Source organism: Triturus cristatus, chromosome 9 (assembly GCF_964204655.1).
Source record: "Triturus cristatus chromosome 9, aTriCri1.1, whole genome shotgun sequence".
NCBI classification, from domain to species: domain Eukaryota; kingdom Metazoa; phylum Chordata; class Amphibia; order Caudata; family Salamandridae; genus Triturus; species Triturus cristatus.
Window position 1 is genome coordinate 230594942 of NC_140592.1, and position 13895 is coordinate 230608836.

General features: G+C 42.6%; 1 protein-coding gene across 1 annotated transcript in view; it reads right to left on the reverse strand.

The window, feature by feature from the left end:
* Nucleotides 1-13895, reverse strand: part of DNAH1 (dynein axonemal heavy chain 1) — a 1256292-nt gene that overhangs the window by 227334 nt on the left and 1015063 nt on the right. The window contains exons 58-60 of the mRNA XM_085624793.1: nucleotides 10633-10764; nucleotides 4933-5058; nucleotides 3100-3219 (exon numbers count right to left, since the gene is read on the reverse strand). Of these exons, the coding sequence (XP_085480919.1) occupies nucleotides 3100-3219; nucleotides 4933-5058; nucleotides 10633-10764 (378 nt within the window). The remainder of the gene's footprint in view (nucleotides 1-3099; nucleotides 3220-4932; nucleotides 5059-10632; nucleotides 10765-13895) is intronic.

Below are 13895 nucleotides of genomic sequence, written 5' to 3' on the forward strand. Positions count from 1 at the left end.
AAGTGATTAAGATGGGGATGTCAACCACAATCCCAGTAATCGTATAGGGTAACTGGGTCTTAAATTAGGCTTTTAATTATAGTCTTTCTTCCTACATTTTTGATGTGTTGCTGGCAAGAGCCCTTAACAGGTAGCTAAAGCTCTGTGCTTCAGGACAGATAAAGCTGACAGCCTCAATGTCTAAAATGTCTTATAAATGACAGCTGAAATATAACCCTTGGTGATGGAGCACTGTAGGCAGGATATCTATTCCCTTCACATGCATGTTCTTTGTGGATTCCACAACGGTTGAGTGTGTAAAACAAACGTAACATCCACATCTGGTTGGTGCATGGACTACTGTTTATAGCAGTGTCAGCACAATAGTGTTTAGTGTACTGATGCCCAGATAGCAGATTTGCCAGACATTAATGCAATCCCTTTGTTTAAAATTGATGTAACCACTTTGGATCTGTTGGACTGGATCATAATCTCTCACAAAATAGCACGATTCCTGCACCAATTATCTGAAAATATAAGTAACTTTAGTATGTTTTGCATTGCCATTTGCTCGAACTCCACAAAATCCTCTCTTGAAACTGCTAGAAGTCTCATTATTTTTAAGATAAAAATAGAAGTGCTCTTCTATCACGTGGATAATTTCAATCGCTCAGTTCAGAAAGCGATCCTGAAAGACGCTCAGCTGAAAAACAAACTAACTAGAATTTAATCACAGACTGTCACATGTGACTATCCATTTTCAGGTGCCCACTGTTCACATTCACTGGTTTTGAAGCAACATCAATTGAATTGTAATCCTGGCAAACACTTTTAGGAGACTCCTCTTACAACTAGGGTGTCCATTCATCATCCTGCAACAAACCTTGAAGGTAGTCTCCTGTGCAGTTTGTTTGAAATGTTTGGTGCAGCTTGGTCATGGTTATTAGTGACACAAAGATGTTTTCCCTAAGAAGTGCTCCATCAACCGTAACCACAGGCATGCAAGGGCTGCCCAGTAATGTAAAGCATTTACTGTTGACACTCGTAATATTCCTATTTTATTTTAAGTTTAGTAGAGATTCTCTGCGCAGTGAGCAACCATGAATCACTCCCCTTTCAATAATATGATTAAAACTAAATGACAACTGTTCCATAATAGGTGGCCTGTGCCAAATTCTGACATATATAAATGTCTTTCCTTTTATAATTTAGTCTTCCTTGTCAACATCTACTGCAATATTCAACTCATCAGGTTGCCAACTGATGTAATGATTGTGATACTATTTTTCATCTATAGTTTTAGAGGGTCATTCTAATATCACATCAAGAGAAATCAGTGATACAATCAACTCCAGCATCATCATATTTGGTCACTCTAAGAAATATATAAATATGATTCATGCACACATTATCTTCTTGTAGTTACATTGACATTAACAGAACCCATCTGCTATCTATTACCAAGAGAACTGAACTGAAGAGGACCATAGTGATCCGTTAAGAAGAGGCTGCTTACAATATTCCCCTCACTGGAGGACAGATAATCAGTGTGCACCCCAATAACTGATCCCACATTAGTGCTGGGATTGGTGACTCAAAGTTTAGTCAAATCCAGTCAGAATTGTAAGCTATCAAAGTGAGTATTGATGACAACAATTTATAGATAACAATTTTCAGTGTAGATTAAATGCACATTTGTTCAACAATCTGTGAAACTGAGTGTATTTTGGTACTTGGAAGCTAGTAAATCCTAGGTCTACATACAACTTGCTAATGAATACACTTTTGTAATGTCCAGATTCCCTTATGCCATTATTGGCCATAGATTCTTTGGAAGTTTATGTCCCATGTCCTAGTGTCACTGTTCACATGCAATGAAAGCAAAGAACCTCATTCCTGACTTCAGTAAAAGGCTAAATGCCAGGGTGATTTCTATTGCATATACAAAAGAATGGATACTTTTGTGTCCAGAATCTACAAATACATATAACACAAAATAAACAAGCTTGTGAGTATAGTTACATTAAAATCGTTGTGCATCAAACCTCCTATCTGGAGGTGTAAAGAATACCTTATAGTAGATCAGGGAATTCTACTAGATTTAAGAGTTTACCTTTCTCTCGATACAATAGTACATTTCTCATACTCATTTCAAATTAAGCCTCTGAATGTGACTGTTACCCTATCTTGTTTTGCTTATCTGGAGCTTTTGCCTGAATTTGCCTGAATTTTGAAGTTATATTGTTCAGCTCTACAATTTGTTTTTGCAGCAAATCTTAAGTGACAAAGCTTAAAATGACAGCTTATGTCTCTTCTATGATTTTTTCAGGGGTTGGTTTACTGCATTAAACAAATGGATGATACAGTTACGAAACGGAATATTCATCTAACTTGATGTAATGTCCCCAAACTCTTTAAGAAGGTTTTATCCGACTGTAACTGCATGTCTCGTCTATGGCGACCAAGGTGGGAAAATGGTCAGAGACTGCAAAGGCCTCACTCTACTGCAAACTTTAAGTCACAACTCATGTATTTGTTTTCGTTTTGCACATTGTATACCACAATTCTTAAGAATATATTTGTTTGAAACAAAAATAACGCTATAACATATATGCGTAGCTCTCCTTCCATGAAGGCTTATACATGAAAAGCAGCTCGAAACCCTCAAAAATCTGAATGAAGCATATCCTTTGCTGGATAAGCATCTTATCAAGTGCATGCTATTTGCAAATCACCAACCCTGTGAGTCGATGGTAATAAATTTAAAAAAAAGTGAACAGTCATGTCACTAATAAAACATAAAAATCATTGTAAGCGTCACTTCCAAGATCCACTTCTGACAATGGTAAATATTAAGTAAAAGCACTCAAACTGCAGTTTGACTTCATTGATGAGTATTGGTAGGTGCACGAATAAACAATTTGAAAAACGTATTGCAGGGATATTCAAAATTAGAAACATTATAAGAAGAACAGAATGATACAGCTGTATAAAATGTTCATTAGACGCCTATAAGTAAAATTTGCACACTGTGCCTTTCTAAGTAGTCTTTTAACTTGGAACATGTACAACAGTATGACCTTCATCATCCACCTCATACTAAGCAGAATTGAGCCTTACCATATTCTTTATCCACTTGTTCGCCTGGCCCTGTGGGTCAATGAAGTGTGGCCATCTGTTTGAATACTGTGTTATCACACCATTCTCCACAGATAGAGCGTCATTAGGAAGACCAGCAATCTGTAACAAGCAAGACATTGACATGTTATTTACTGGTATCTAATTCCAGTAAATGTTGCTAACCTCTGTCTGATCTACAAACAACATCATCACATTAAAATATTAAATTAACTATGCAAGCACCTTATTTGTGGGCTGTCAGTGACAAATGACCAGGATTCAGTGTGTATAAAATGCTGCTGCTACTTTAATTCTAAAATCAAAATAATTGGCACTTAGGGTTGACATAGGCATAAGATTGCAGTATTTGCAAATAGGGTATATGAGGTTGATCGAAACCTCTAAGAGGGTTTACTACAAAAAGAAATCGATCTTGATTGGCTTCTATATCATCAAGAGACCTCTGTTGAGACAGACAAATATCTACACTTCCAAATATCTAAATAAGTAGACATTATAGCAATATGTGTGTTACCTGAATTCGACATGTAATAACTCTACCCAAGAACATGATACTGTACCCTGAGCATCTGTGGCTGTACCAGTCCTTTAGCAATGGTAAACTAAATGGCTTTCTGGGCAAGAATGACCTCCAGATAGTTACTCAAACATCTGCTTGAATCTCAGCGTAATCACCAAACAGAAAAATATCACCAAGAAACATTGAGGACAAGCTAACACATACCTTCTCTGAGGCACTTCCACCTCAAATCACAAATGGAGTCCAAACTGAGCCTCACATTAAGCCCACAGTTGAGTCTCTTGACGGCCTGTGACCTCACTGCTACCTATTTCACCCACCCCAAGGTCTACACTGTAATCCCCTAATATTCTGTGTGGTAAATTCAGTGTGGGACATATAGTCTATTGTTAAAACTGCCAACGTTGCACAAGCAACTGCCTGTGACCTACCATTCCCTCACCTGGTTCCAATCCCCTAATGCAGTGGCTCCTAATGCCCAGCACCACAGGTCAGGAATCACAGAACCATACCACAATGGCTCCTCTGACATAGTATCACAGATATCAGGAGGACAGGCCTCTAGTTTCAATTGGTCTCATGATCTGAGGGCTGCTGGAGCCACCACGTAGCCACTGACTGCCTCTGTAATGTCACCATCTGGTACTTTGATTCTGTGGCAGACTACCGCTGCATCAGAAAGTCCAAATAAGCTTGTGTGTTCAGCTCCCTCACTTCTCCGATCCAAGTACTGTGGGTTAAGCAATCCGGAAAAACTTGGTGAACTGCAAGCAGGTTGTCTTCAAGAAAGATTATGGTGATGTTGTCTGCTCCACCCCTTACCCTTCACAGGACAAAACAGGAGTACCTTATGTTTCTTTCCAGCAGGGCATTTCCACCCAAAAAAGGAAAAATAGCATCTGCTCAGCTGGACTTTGGTCCACAACTTAGGCCTATGTATGTTACCTTTCTCACTACCTCACCACTACAATTACAAAGCACCATGTTTCCATGCAAAACTGCATCCAATACATTTCACCATTATATATGCATTCCACCAGAGGCATAACTTCTTTTTTCAATCACATCAGACAGCCTTACATGGTAAGCAACAGAGTAAGTGGCTTTACTAAGCAGCCAAAGGTCTTTGAAAATCTGTGATGTGGACTTATTGAGTTTAAGATGAACCTAAAGGTGGCTTGCATCGAGAGGTAAGGTTCCGTGTCCAGTGGATATCCCAAAATAGCAAAGTACTTGGTTCTTGTTTCAGTAAAACACCCATTGCATTTCACCTTTGTTTAGCCAGCACTTACCTGCCATGTGCGGATCTTCACTGGATCCCCTAATGTACTTATCAGGGTGGGTGCCTCAGTGCAGGGAACACCATGCTCCTTGAGTGTCGTCATCCAGTCCTCACAAAGGGCACTGCGGTACTGACCCTGCCAAGACAGAGGGAAACAGATGACTCATAAATGTGTTTCTTTGTATCTTTTATCCTTGTCATGTTAGAAAAAATAGGAACATAATTATGCGGCCAAATGTCTTAGTTTATTTTCACAAAACCAATAATTGTAAAGAGAGCACCAAATCGCAGGTGTAAGAAACTGGGTTATTAACTTTACAGGATTTGAGTCCAAAGCAAGTAATAGGTCCATAATTGTACCCTTACTGGGAGCCAAGTGCCCAATTGTAGGAGTTGGCTCTCTCAGGCTACCGAAGCAGAGCAGTCCAAGGCCTACTCAGGAGAGGTGGTGTGGCTAGTAATCTCCATCTGCTGGTACACAATTAGACTTTCTATAAACGATTGCCATGTCAGTGCTTTTTGTGAAAAAGGAAAAGTACATTTATTACACAAACATGAATTCATTTACACACACACACACACACACACACACACAAATATATAAATAACACAGATGGAAATACTTTTGGTGACATTCTGAAATCACTTTTGACCCTTTGTGGGTCATGACCCCCACAATCACTGTATCCCCACCTATGCCAGGAAGTACATCACCATATAGGGGCTATCATAATAAATAAAACAGGCCTATTGGCTTTGTCAGGGAGTCGCCCAATCAATATACGGCAAGTCTATTGGCTTTTTATGGGGGTCATCACCTTAATATTTAAGGCAAGACCACTGGCTTTGTCAAGGGGATACCTCAGTAAAATATAAGGTAAGCCCATTGGCAGTGTCTAGGAATCACTACATTATTAACTAATAATCACATGTTAGGATTCAACATTGAAACGTATGGATTCAGTAACTATACTTATATACATCCATTACCAATAAGCATTGCATTGTTTATCAACAAAATTGCTGAAAAAGCATTTGAATTCAGAACAACAATAAACATGGGGGGCAGTGGAGTCCAATCCTTCCACCCAACTGGTCCTCAGGGGCATGAGAGGGCCAGCACCACTGGCCCTGGAGAAACCCATCTAGTCCTGGGGATCAGCTGCAGGCAAAGTCCTTAGTCCATCAGGTGGCTTTTGTCCTTTCAGGTGGTCATGATTCTGGTGTCATCGCCATTAAGGTCAAGGGTCTTGCTCATTGTCTCTCCCTTTTGCAGGAGTTTGTAAGTGTGGGTGGAAAGTTCTGTATGCCAGGTACCTCAGGCCAAGTCTAGGATGCCACATTATCCTTCCAACCCTGTCCCAACCCTCCTGCGCAGTATTCTGGGACAATACAATATGGCAGAACACTTATCCAATGCAGAGCTCCTGTGTCTACCCACAGGATGTGTCATTCTGAACCACTTCTGGGACAGCTCCCCTTTCCCACTGGGTTTGGAGCCAAGCTAGATAGCAGGGCAATTGGGAGGACAGACCCAGGTGCCAGCTACATATACCTGTGAAAGGGGAGGCCCCTTTGAAGTTAATCAAGTTACTGGTCACAGTTCTTAGGGCATCCTGTCAATGAGGGAAACTCCATCCCCACAACCAGGGTCTTTTGTCCACTGTCTGGAAGCAATACACATCTCACTGAAGGGGAGGCATCACTTCTAATGTGGCACTGAACACTGGCAGAAAGACTTTTTGGTTTTAGGCAGAGGTAATGACAAATTTCTAAAAATGTTATTTCCAAAGTAGTCAATTAAAATCCGACTTAACCATTAAGTTGGATTTTTAATTACTATTAAATTGAATTATTTCTCCAGCTGCTACCGATCCAAATTTAGCAATAAGTGTTATACTGTGGTTCAATGTTTCCCTGTGGAAGCAGCCAACCTTGCAATAGTGAAAATAGATTTTGGGGGTATTTTACTGTAAGGACGTGTCCAGAATTAACTCCTACTTTCAAATATCCTGCCGTTTATGGGCAGTAAGACCTACTTATGGGTTAGTTATTAATATCTAAAAGAAAGGTTTAGTCCTGTCAAAGGTTTTTTTCTTAAAGGTCAGATATGCAATTTAACACTGCCACAGCTCTGTTACCAGTATACAGCTGCCAGGCTACACACAACAATAGTCTCTCAAGAGGCAGCCCGCACACATGCTTAAGTGTAATCAGCCCAGTATCCCTTACCCTAACTGCGTCATAGTGGCTTCATCTTAAAAGGCAGACACTGGTGGTAAAAACGAGTAGACTAATTACTATGAAATTACTGTAAGCGAGGCATAGCAAGTGAGACTGACCCACAGTTAAGGTTCAAAATCCGGGTGACCAAAAGTCAAAAAATCCTGGTGAATTAAATGGACTGGACCTATTTGCAACATAATCCTACTCCGTTGATTTGATAAAGGCTAAAGACCAGTCAAGTCAGTACTACTGTTAGCTATTAAAAGCAATTGTAGGGAAGATATCAAACTGAAAAGGCACCAATATAAAACCTCATTGAAAAAAAGGAAATGTGTGTGCATAACAGATGGCAAGATCTTTTGGGGGCAGTACATTTCTTTAGAATTCTGGTGTAACACATCCAATGCTAACTATCAAGCGAGCCCCTCAGGCTTGAAGTATGTATATTGTAGAAGATCGTTGGTATGAATACTTTTCATTACTCTATTCCAGTGGCAGCTTGTACTTTTAGGGAAAGCAGCAGTCCCTCACTTGTCACAGAGTGGGATGAGGTCAGTGAGACTGCTGACCCCACCCCACTCTGAGACGAAGTGTCAGTGATTGACACTAAGCACTGGGCACTTCAGGGCTTAGAACTGATCGCCCTGGTTCGAGGCAATCAGTGATGCTCCCTCTTGTCATGAGTGGGAGGGCCTCGAGGTGCTTTGCCAGGCTGAAGATGTCAAGCCCACAGGAGCCGTGACTTCTTCAGCCCAGCAAAGGTCAGCTCAGGCAGCCAGGAGCCTGCACATTTAGCGCATGTCTAGCTCTTGGCTGCCTAACCTGAAAATAAAGAGTGTCCGTCAGGCTGACTTTTGCTCAGGCTGACAGACGTTCTTTATAGAGGCCTGTAAATCTTGTTTTTTGCTCAGGCTGACAAACATTCTTTATAAAGGCCTGTAAATCTTGTTTGTATCACAGACCACGATTTAGTGCGGGACCGTCCTGCCTTTTCCTTTCCCATCTCGAACAGCGATTGACTACTTGGTACAGACTTGCAGATATTTGGGACCTCGTTGATGTCTGCACCTTACATGGCCCCGTGCCAAGACGGACCTTACACAACCCTCCCTGAGAATCTTTTTGAATACAGAATTTGATTATGCATCAGTCACACCAGTAGAGCTACTCCATGATTCTACTTCCCCTGCCTTGAGAAAGCCCCAAGTCTGCGCGCCACATGTTGGCTGTCTCTACTATCTAGTGTGGTTCTGACATTAGAATCCCATTGAAATGAAAAAAGAAAAGAATATGTTGCACTAATCTAGGACTACAGACTCCTTGAATACATTTGAACTCCAAAATGCTGCGCTACACATCAACTCTGCACTGGAATTCTCCTTGCTCTTCCTGTGTTTAGCCCTCCACGACAACATGGACCAATGTCTACAATCCACACACTGCTATCATTTTAGGAACTGCATTAGGAACTACTTTTTTCTTTGTTTAAGAGCACTTCACACAAGTGCTCATGTTTCCACTCACTCTGAGCTACGTTTCTGGACACAGGCCTTTAAATCTTGGTCTTATCTCATCACATTTACTGTGCATTCAAAGAGACTGAGGCCAAATGTCAGAAGCTGTTTTCCGAGGGCCCCTGTTTACTTTTTTTTCCTCTGACTTCAAAGTGAGAAGATTTTTTTTTAAATTAATGTATTTCCTATTGTCCGTGTGTGTTCAGATCCAGACTCACAAACACGCAGGGTAAGTCTTGTTTTCTGTAAACACTTCTGAAAGCCACCACTTCCTATGCTAGCAAGTTGGCTTGTCTCCCCCGGCGTTTATTTGTGTGTTTCTTTTGTGCTGTTTACAGGCTTCAGTTATATATTTGTGTCATTTATAGCTGTAAGAAGCTGGATTTCTGTTAAGTTGAATGGTGTATATAAGCATCATCGCTTTCATAGAATTTTGAAATAGTTACCCGATGCAAAATTTGCATAGGCGAAGTTCCCAGTTGTACAGTTGTTCTGTTGCTGAGATTGTGGTGCGGATGTCTGGATGCGGCTAAGACAGGTACGGTTGAAGGTGCATTAGAAAACCTTTTGTTTACCGGTTAAAGCGCCTCAGTATGCCTCCTGCTGGTGCCACGACTCTGCAGTTCTAACTCGCTCTCCATAATTCCCCAGGCCCTCTAGGAGTTACTGCTATCCCTTCCTCTTTGTCTGGCACTGAACCTCCTTGTTAGTCATTCATGATTTTAACCCCTGCCAGTGGTTATTTAACATTTTCTATTTCGATTTTTTTCCACCGTTCGTTTCCTTCTATCCATTTTCCCTGAATTTGTTATCGTTTCTCTCACTCTTGCTTTATCTGGTAAAATCCCTTAGCTGGTTTTGAGACCTACTGCTTGGGAGATATGTGTGTAATGTGCTGCTCGTGGTTTAAACACTTGGGGCCTCATGTAGGTAGCCCAATACCGGTCGGTAACGGCCGATTTTCGGTAAATATACCGTTACCGACCGGTATTTAGGCTTTTGAGATGTAGGGGGATCATTTCTGTATTCGGTAATTTACCGAATCGGTAAAATTACCGAATCGGTAATTTTACCGATTCGGTAAATACCGAATACAGAAATGAGATGTAGGGGGACTGTGTGGTGGGTGTGGGGATTCCTTATTTACCACCAACTAATAGTTGGTGGTAAATGACGAATATGTGTGAAAATGCATTTTTGTGCACTGTGAGGTGTGCAATGTGGCAGACATACATGCCCCTGGGGCATGTATGTGCGCCACATGTGCACACATGGACGAATCAGGGGTGCAACAGGGTGTGAATGTGACACCCTGCCACCCTTGAATGTGCTCCCCCCATTACCGAATCGGTATTTACCGATTCGGTAATGAGGCATACCTTCCCATTGATTCAATCAATGGGAAGGTATGCCTCATTACCGAATCGGTAAATACCGATTCGGTAATTACCGACTTACTCCGATTCGGTAACATTTACCGAATTATTACCTACATACACTTTACCGATTCTTAAATACCGAATCGGTATGATTCGGTATTTTAGAATCGGTAACGTGTATGCCACCTACATATGCCCTTGATTTGTTAATTCAACATTTTTATTTTTATATACAACTCATTGGATACTTCAAAGGTACGATTGGTCAAAGTTTCCATGCATGCCCCCATTCAGAGATCTGACTGCATTTTACTACTTTTAATTGTCCTTTTATTTATTTCCGCTCTGATCCGGTGTCAAAGTTCTGGTAGTTATCTTTTTGAATTTTTTGGGTTGTTGCAACTATCTTTGGAGTCGGTTAAACATTTCACTTGATGAGTAGAAGAAAGTCACTTCTGTAGCATACCAAAAACTTACTTACACACTTTGATTGTCTTCTCTTGGCTAAAAGACATTCATATTGACAAAGCCAATAGCTCTTGCATCTCTGACACCTATTGGCTTTGCTTGTTGTTCAATGAAACTCCTTACCGTGAAGGGGCCCAGGTAGGCAACAAAACCCGCAGAGAGCAGCACATCCCCTGCAATGTTGTTGATCATGAACTCCAGGCTGTGCACCGTCTCCTGCCAGCGAACCTTCTCATCAGCCAACCCATTGATCAACTTCGTGTTGAGTAGAGAAAAAAGGAAAGACAATGGAGATGGCAAAATTATGTACAAAGTCCAAACACATTAATGTACCACTAGAAGCAGATAGCCCCATAGGGATAGGGAGAAATAAAAACTGAGATACCAGAGAGAAGTGAACAATGAGCAATAGGAATACAAAATAATACAAAGAGACCCAAACACATACATCAGCACCCTTTGTCTAACTAACACCTTCTTTTTCTTATCTATAGGGTTCAACTGGAGTCAAGGTTACTAGTGGACTTATCCAGGCACCATGTTTTTTGTGTTTTTTGTGTTTGGCTTGTTTTGGACACCCTCTATGGGTTCTACACGTCTACATGTCTACCCTTTACATTGGCCTCCAGGCTGATGATTTTGAGTAGTGTTCTCACCTCTGTGTGGGGTTACTCTTTAAAATTCAGGTTTTTGGGCCCTTCTATTTTAGGTCTTGATTACAGATAGCTTTCCTGTCCATTGGCAGACCTATTATTTCCAATACAAAACACTTTTCTTATGATTGGATGGCTTTGTTGTTTATCTCAGGTCTCTGTACTTGATTCAATGGCTTTTCTCCTTATTCATGTGTTTGATCGCCTATGAGTATTTACATCACACTGGGATGTGATTAGATGACTTGTATCCTTCCATTGCTGCATCACACTGCATGAATGTAGGAAAGTAGGATCTGCTTTTATGGTGACCCCCACTTTTTGCCTGGTGTCAGTGTATTTTGACTGTAGTTTGCTGAGATCCTGCTAACCAGGACCCCAGCATCTGTGCTCTCTCTCCCAAAATGGCTTTGGTAAATACTTTTGTACCTCTACAATTGGCTACCGGTGTACTCTTGTAAATCCCTAATATATGGTACTAAGGTACCCAGGGCATAGGTACACCAGGTGGCTCCCATGGGCTGCAGGTTGTATTGTGCCACCCATGAGAGACCGCTTCAACTCTGACTACAGACCTGCCATTGCAGCCTGTGTGAGATGGTGCTTGCACATCTCATGACAGATATAAATGTCCTTATATCTGAGACCACTACACTTAAAACCTATAAGTCACCCTTATGGAAGGCCCTTCAGTCCTGACGGCAGGTTATAAAGGTGAGGATGCCCCTTCATGAGCAGGACACCCCTACAAACCCCCGGAATTGATTCTACAGGCTTTGTAAGTGCAGTCAGACGTTTTGAGACATATAGTGGATATCAACCAAATTACAAGATGTCTAACTACATAATGGCTGCATCAAACCTGGTCAGGTTTGGTATCAAACATGTTGGAATCATACCCCAACACTGATCCAGATGTTGGAGGTATGATCCCATGTACCGGTGGGTCCCTTAGAGGAGCCCCCGGTACTCCCGGTTACAGCCTTCCCGGGTCTGCAAGCACCACCAGACTGCACTGAAGGGCACATTTGGTGACCTTCTTGCATACTCCGGTTTGAGCCAGTTCAGGAACCCTTGGTTCCCGCTCTGGTGCAAGACTGGACAAAGGACAGTGGAGTATCCTCCCCTCTGTCCAGTCCCTCCTCTGGGAGAGAACCCAGAGTCATTCCACCCCTTTCCTTGGGTATTTAAGGGATCCCCATGGGTGGGTCCTCAGATTCGTCATGGAACAAGACTCACTTCTGAAGCCAAGGCACTCTTAGACCGTCTGGACACTTGTACTTCGTCTGGAACAGAGACTGCATCAAGGAAGACTCCGGCTGCTCCTGGTCTCACTGTTCTGCAAGTATTCTACCTCATCTGTGTCTGTTCTTCACTCAGTTTCTCCAGAAGACCTGTGGGCATCAAGGACATCCGAATAAATCTTCCTTGGAGTGAAGGAGTCACACCCCTGCATCTGCAGGCACTGCAACAAAGCCGACTGGTCTGCTGCTTCTGTCATCCTACGGATTTCCCAAGGCTTGGCAACACAGGTGGTGGTTCTGTGGCTCTCCAGAGGCCTGACCTGTCTTCCCTGGAATTTGGAGGACACTATCCCTCATCAGAGAAGCTGGGACAAAACCCCTGTGCACAGCATCAACTTGCTGTTGCCAAGGCTTGTTGGCTCTGCACTCCAGAGATCTTCAAGCTACAAGAAGCTCCAGTCTCCAGCACCTCATCCTTTGAAGATTAGCATCCTCCTCACTTCAGCCCTTGCACCGTGAGCCTCCATCTTTGGTGAGCTGACTGAGGTTCTCTTGCAACTCCTGTGCCTGTGGCCTGTGGGTTCTCTCGAGGGTCTTCTGCTTTGGTGGGCTCCCCTGCTTGCTCACGGTCTGCTCTGACTATCCTGCACTTGGTGAGTCCCTTGGACCTTGCTGGTCCCAACAATTGCATCTTTTCGTCTTCCACGCCAGTTGTGGCCACCAACGCTTGTTGGTGCTCCCGCCGGACACTGACCACCTAGACACCGACATCCGACGTGGACAGCTCATGCATGGCTCCGGGTCTTCCTCAGCATCTCTTGGTCTTCCTCAGCATTACCTGGTCCCCATAGCTGCAATGACAAGGTCCTCATCAACTCTCCTGAGGTCCCTGTAAAGGGTAGGCATTGTGCTTCCGTACCTCGTGGTCACCTCAGAGTGGCATAGATTCTGTCCCATTTGCTTACAGATTCTCTTCATCAAGAATCCACCCTTGGATTCCACCGGACTTCTTCAGAGAATTCTCTAGAAGCCTTTCTTCCCAAGTCTTCCATTGTCATCTACGGGAGGTTCTGACGTCGTTTCCCTCATGCAGGTAACCTAGGTCCTGGGGATTCCACGGGTGGGCTGGCTATCCAACCTTGCGTCCTCCAAAGGGTTTCTTTGGAGTAATCTGGGACGGGTTCTTCTTCTTTAAAACTGCAACTGCGACTTCTCCATAGACTTCCATTCCACTCTGCACACAGCTACGTGGGGTTCCTGGGTACTTACCTTGGGTAGTTCCTGGTTCTCTCAGCTCCTCTGAGTCCTTTGGTCCAAGTCCCGTTCCTCTTTGCAGTTCACATTCCACTTCTTTAGTATATGGTTTGGTCTCGCTCTGGAGACCAGTGTATATTTGTGCTACTTATGTCATTTCTGTGAAGTATTTTCATGCGTACTGTTGATATCTCTGGCTAGGAAATATACCAATGTGTTAGTGATTGTGTTGTGT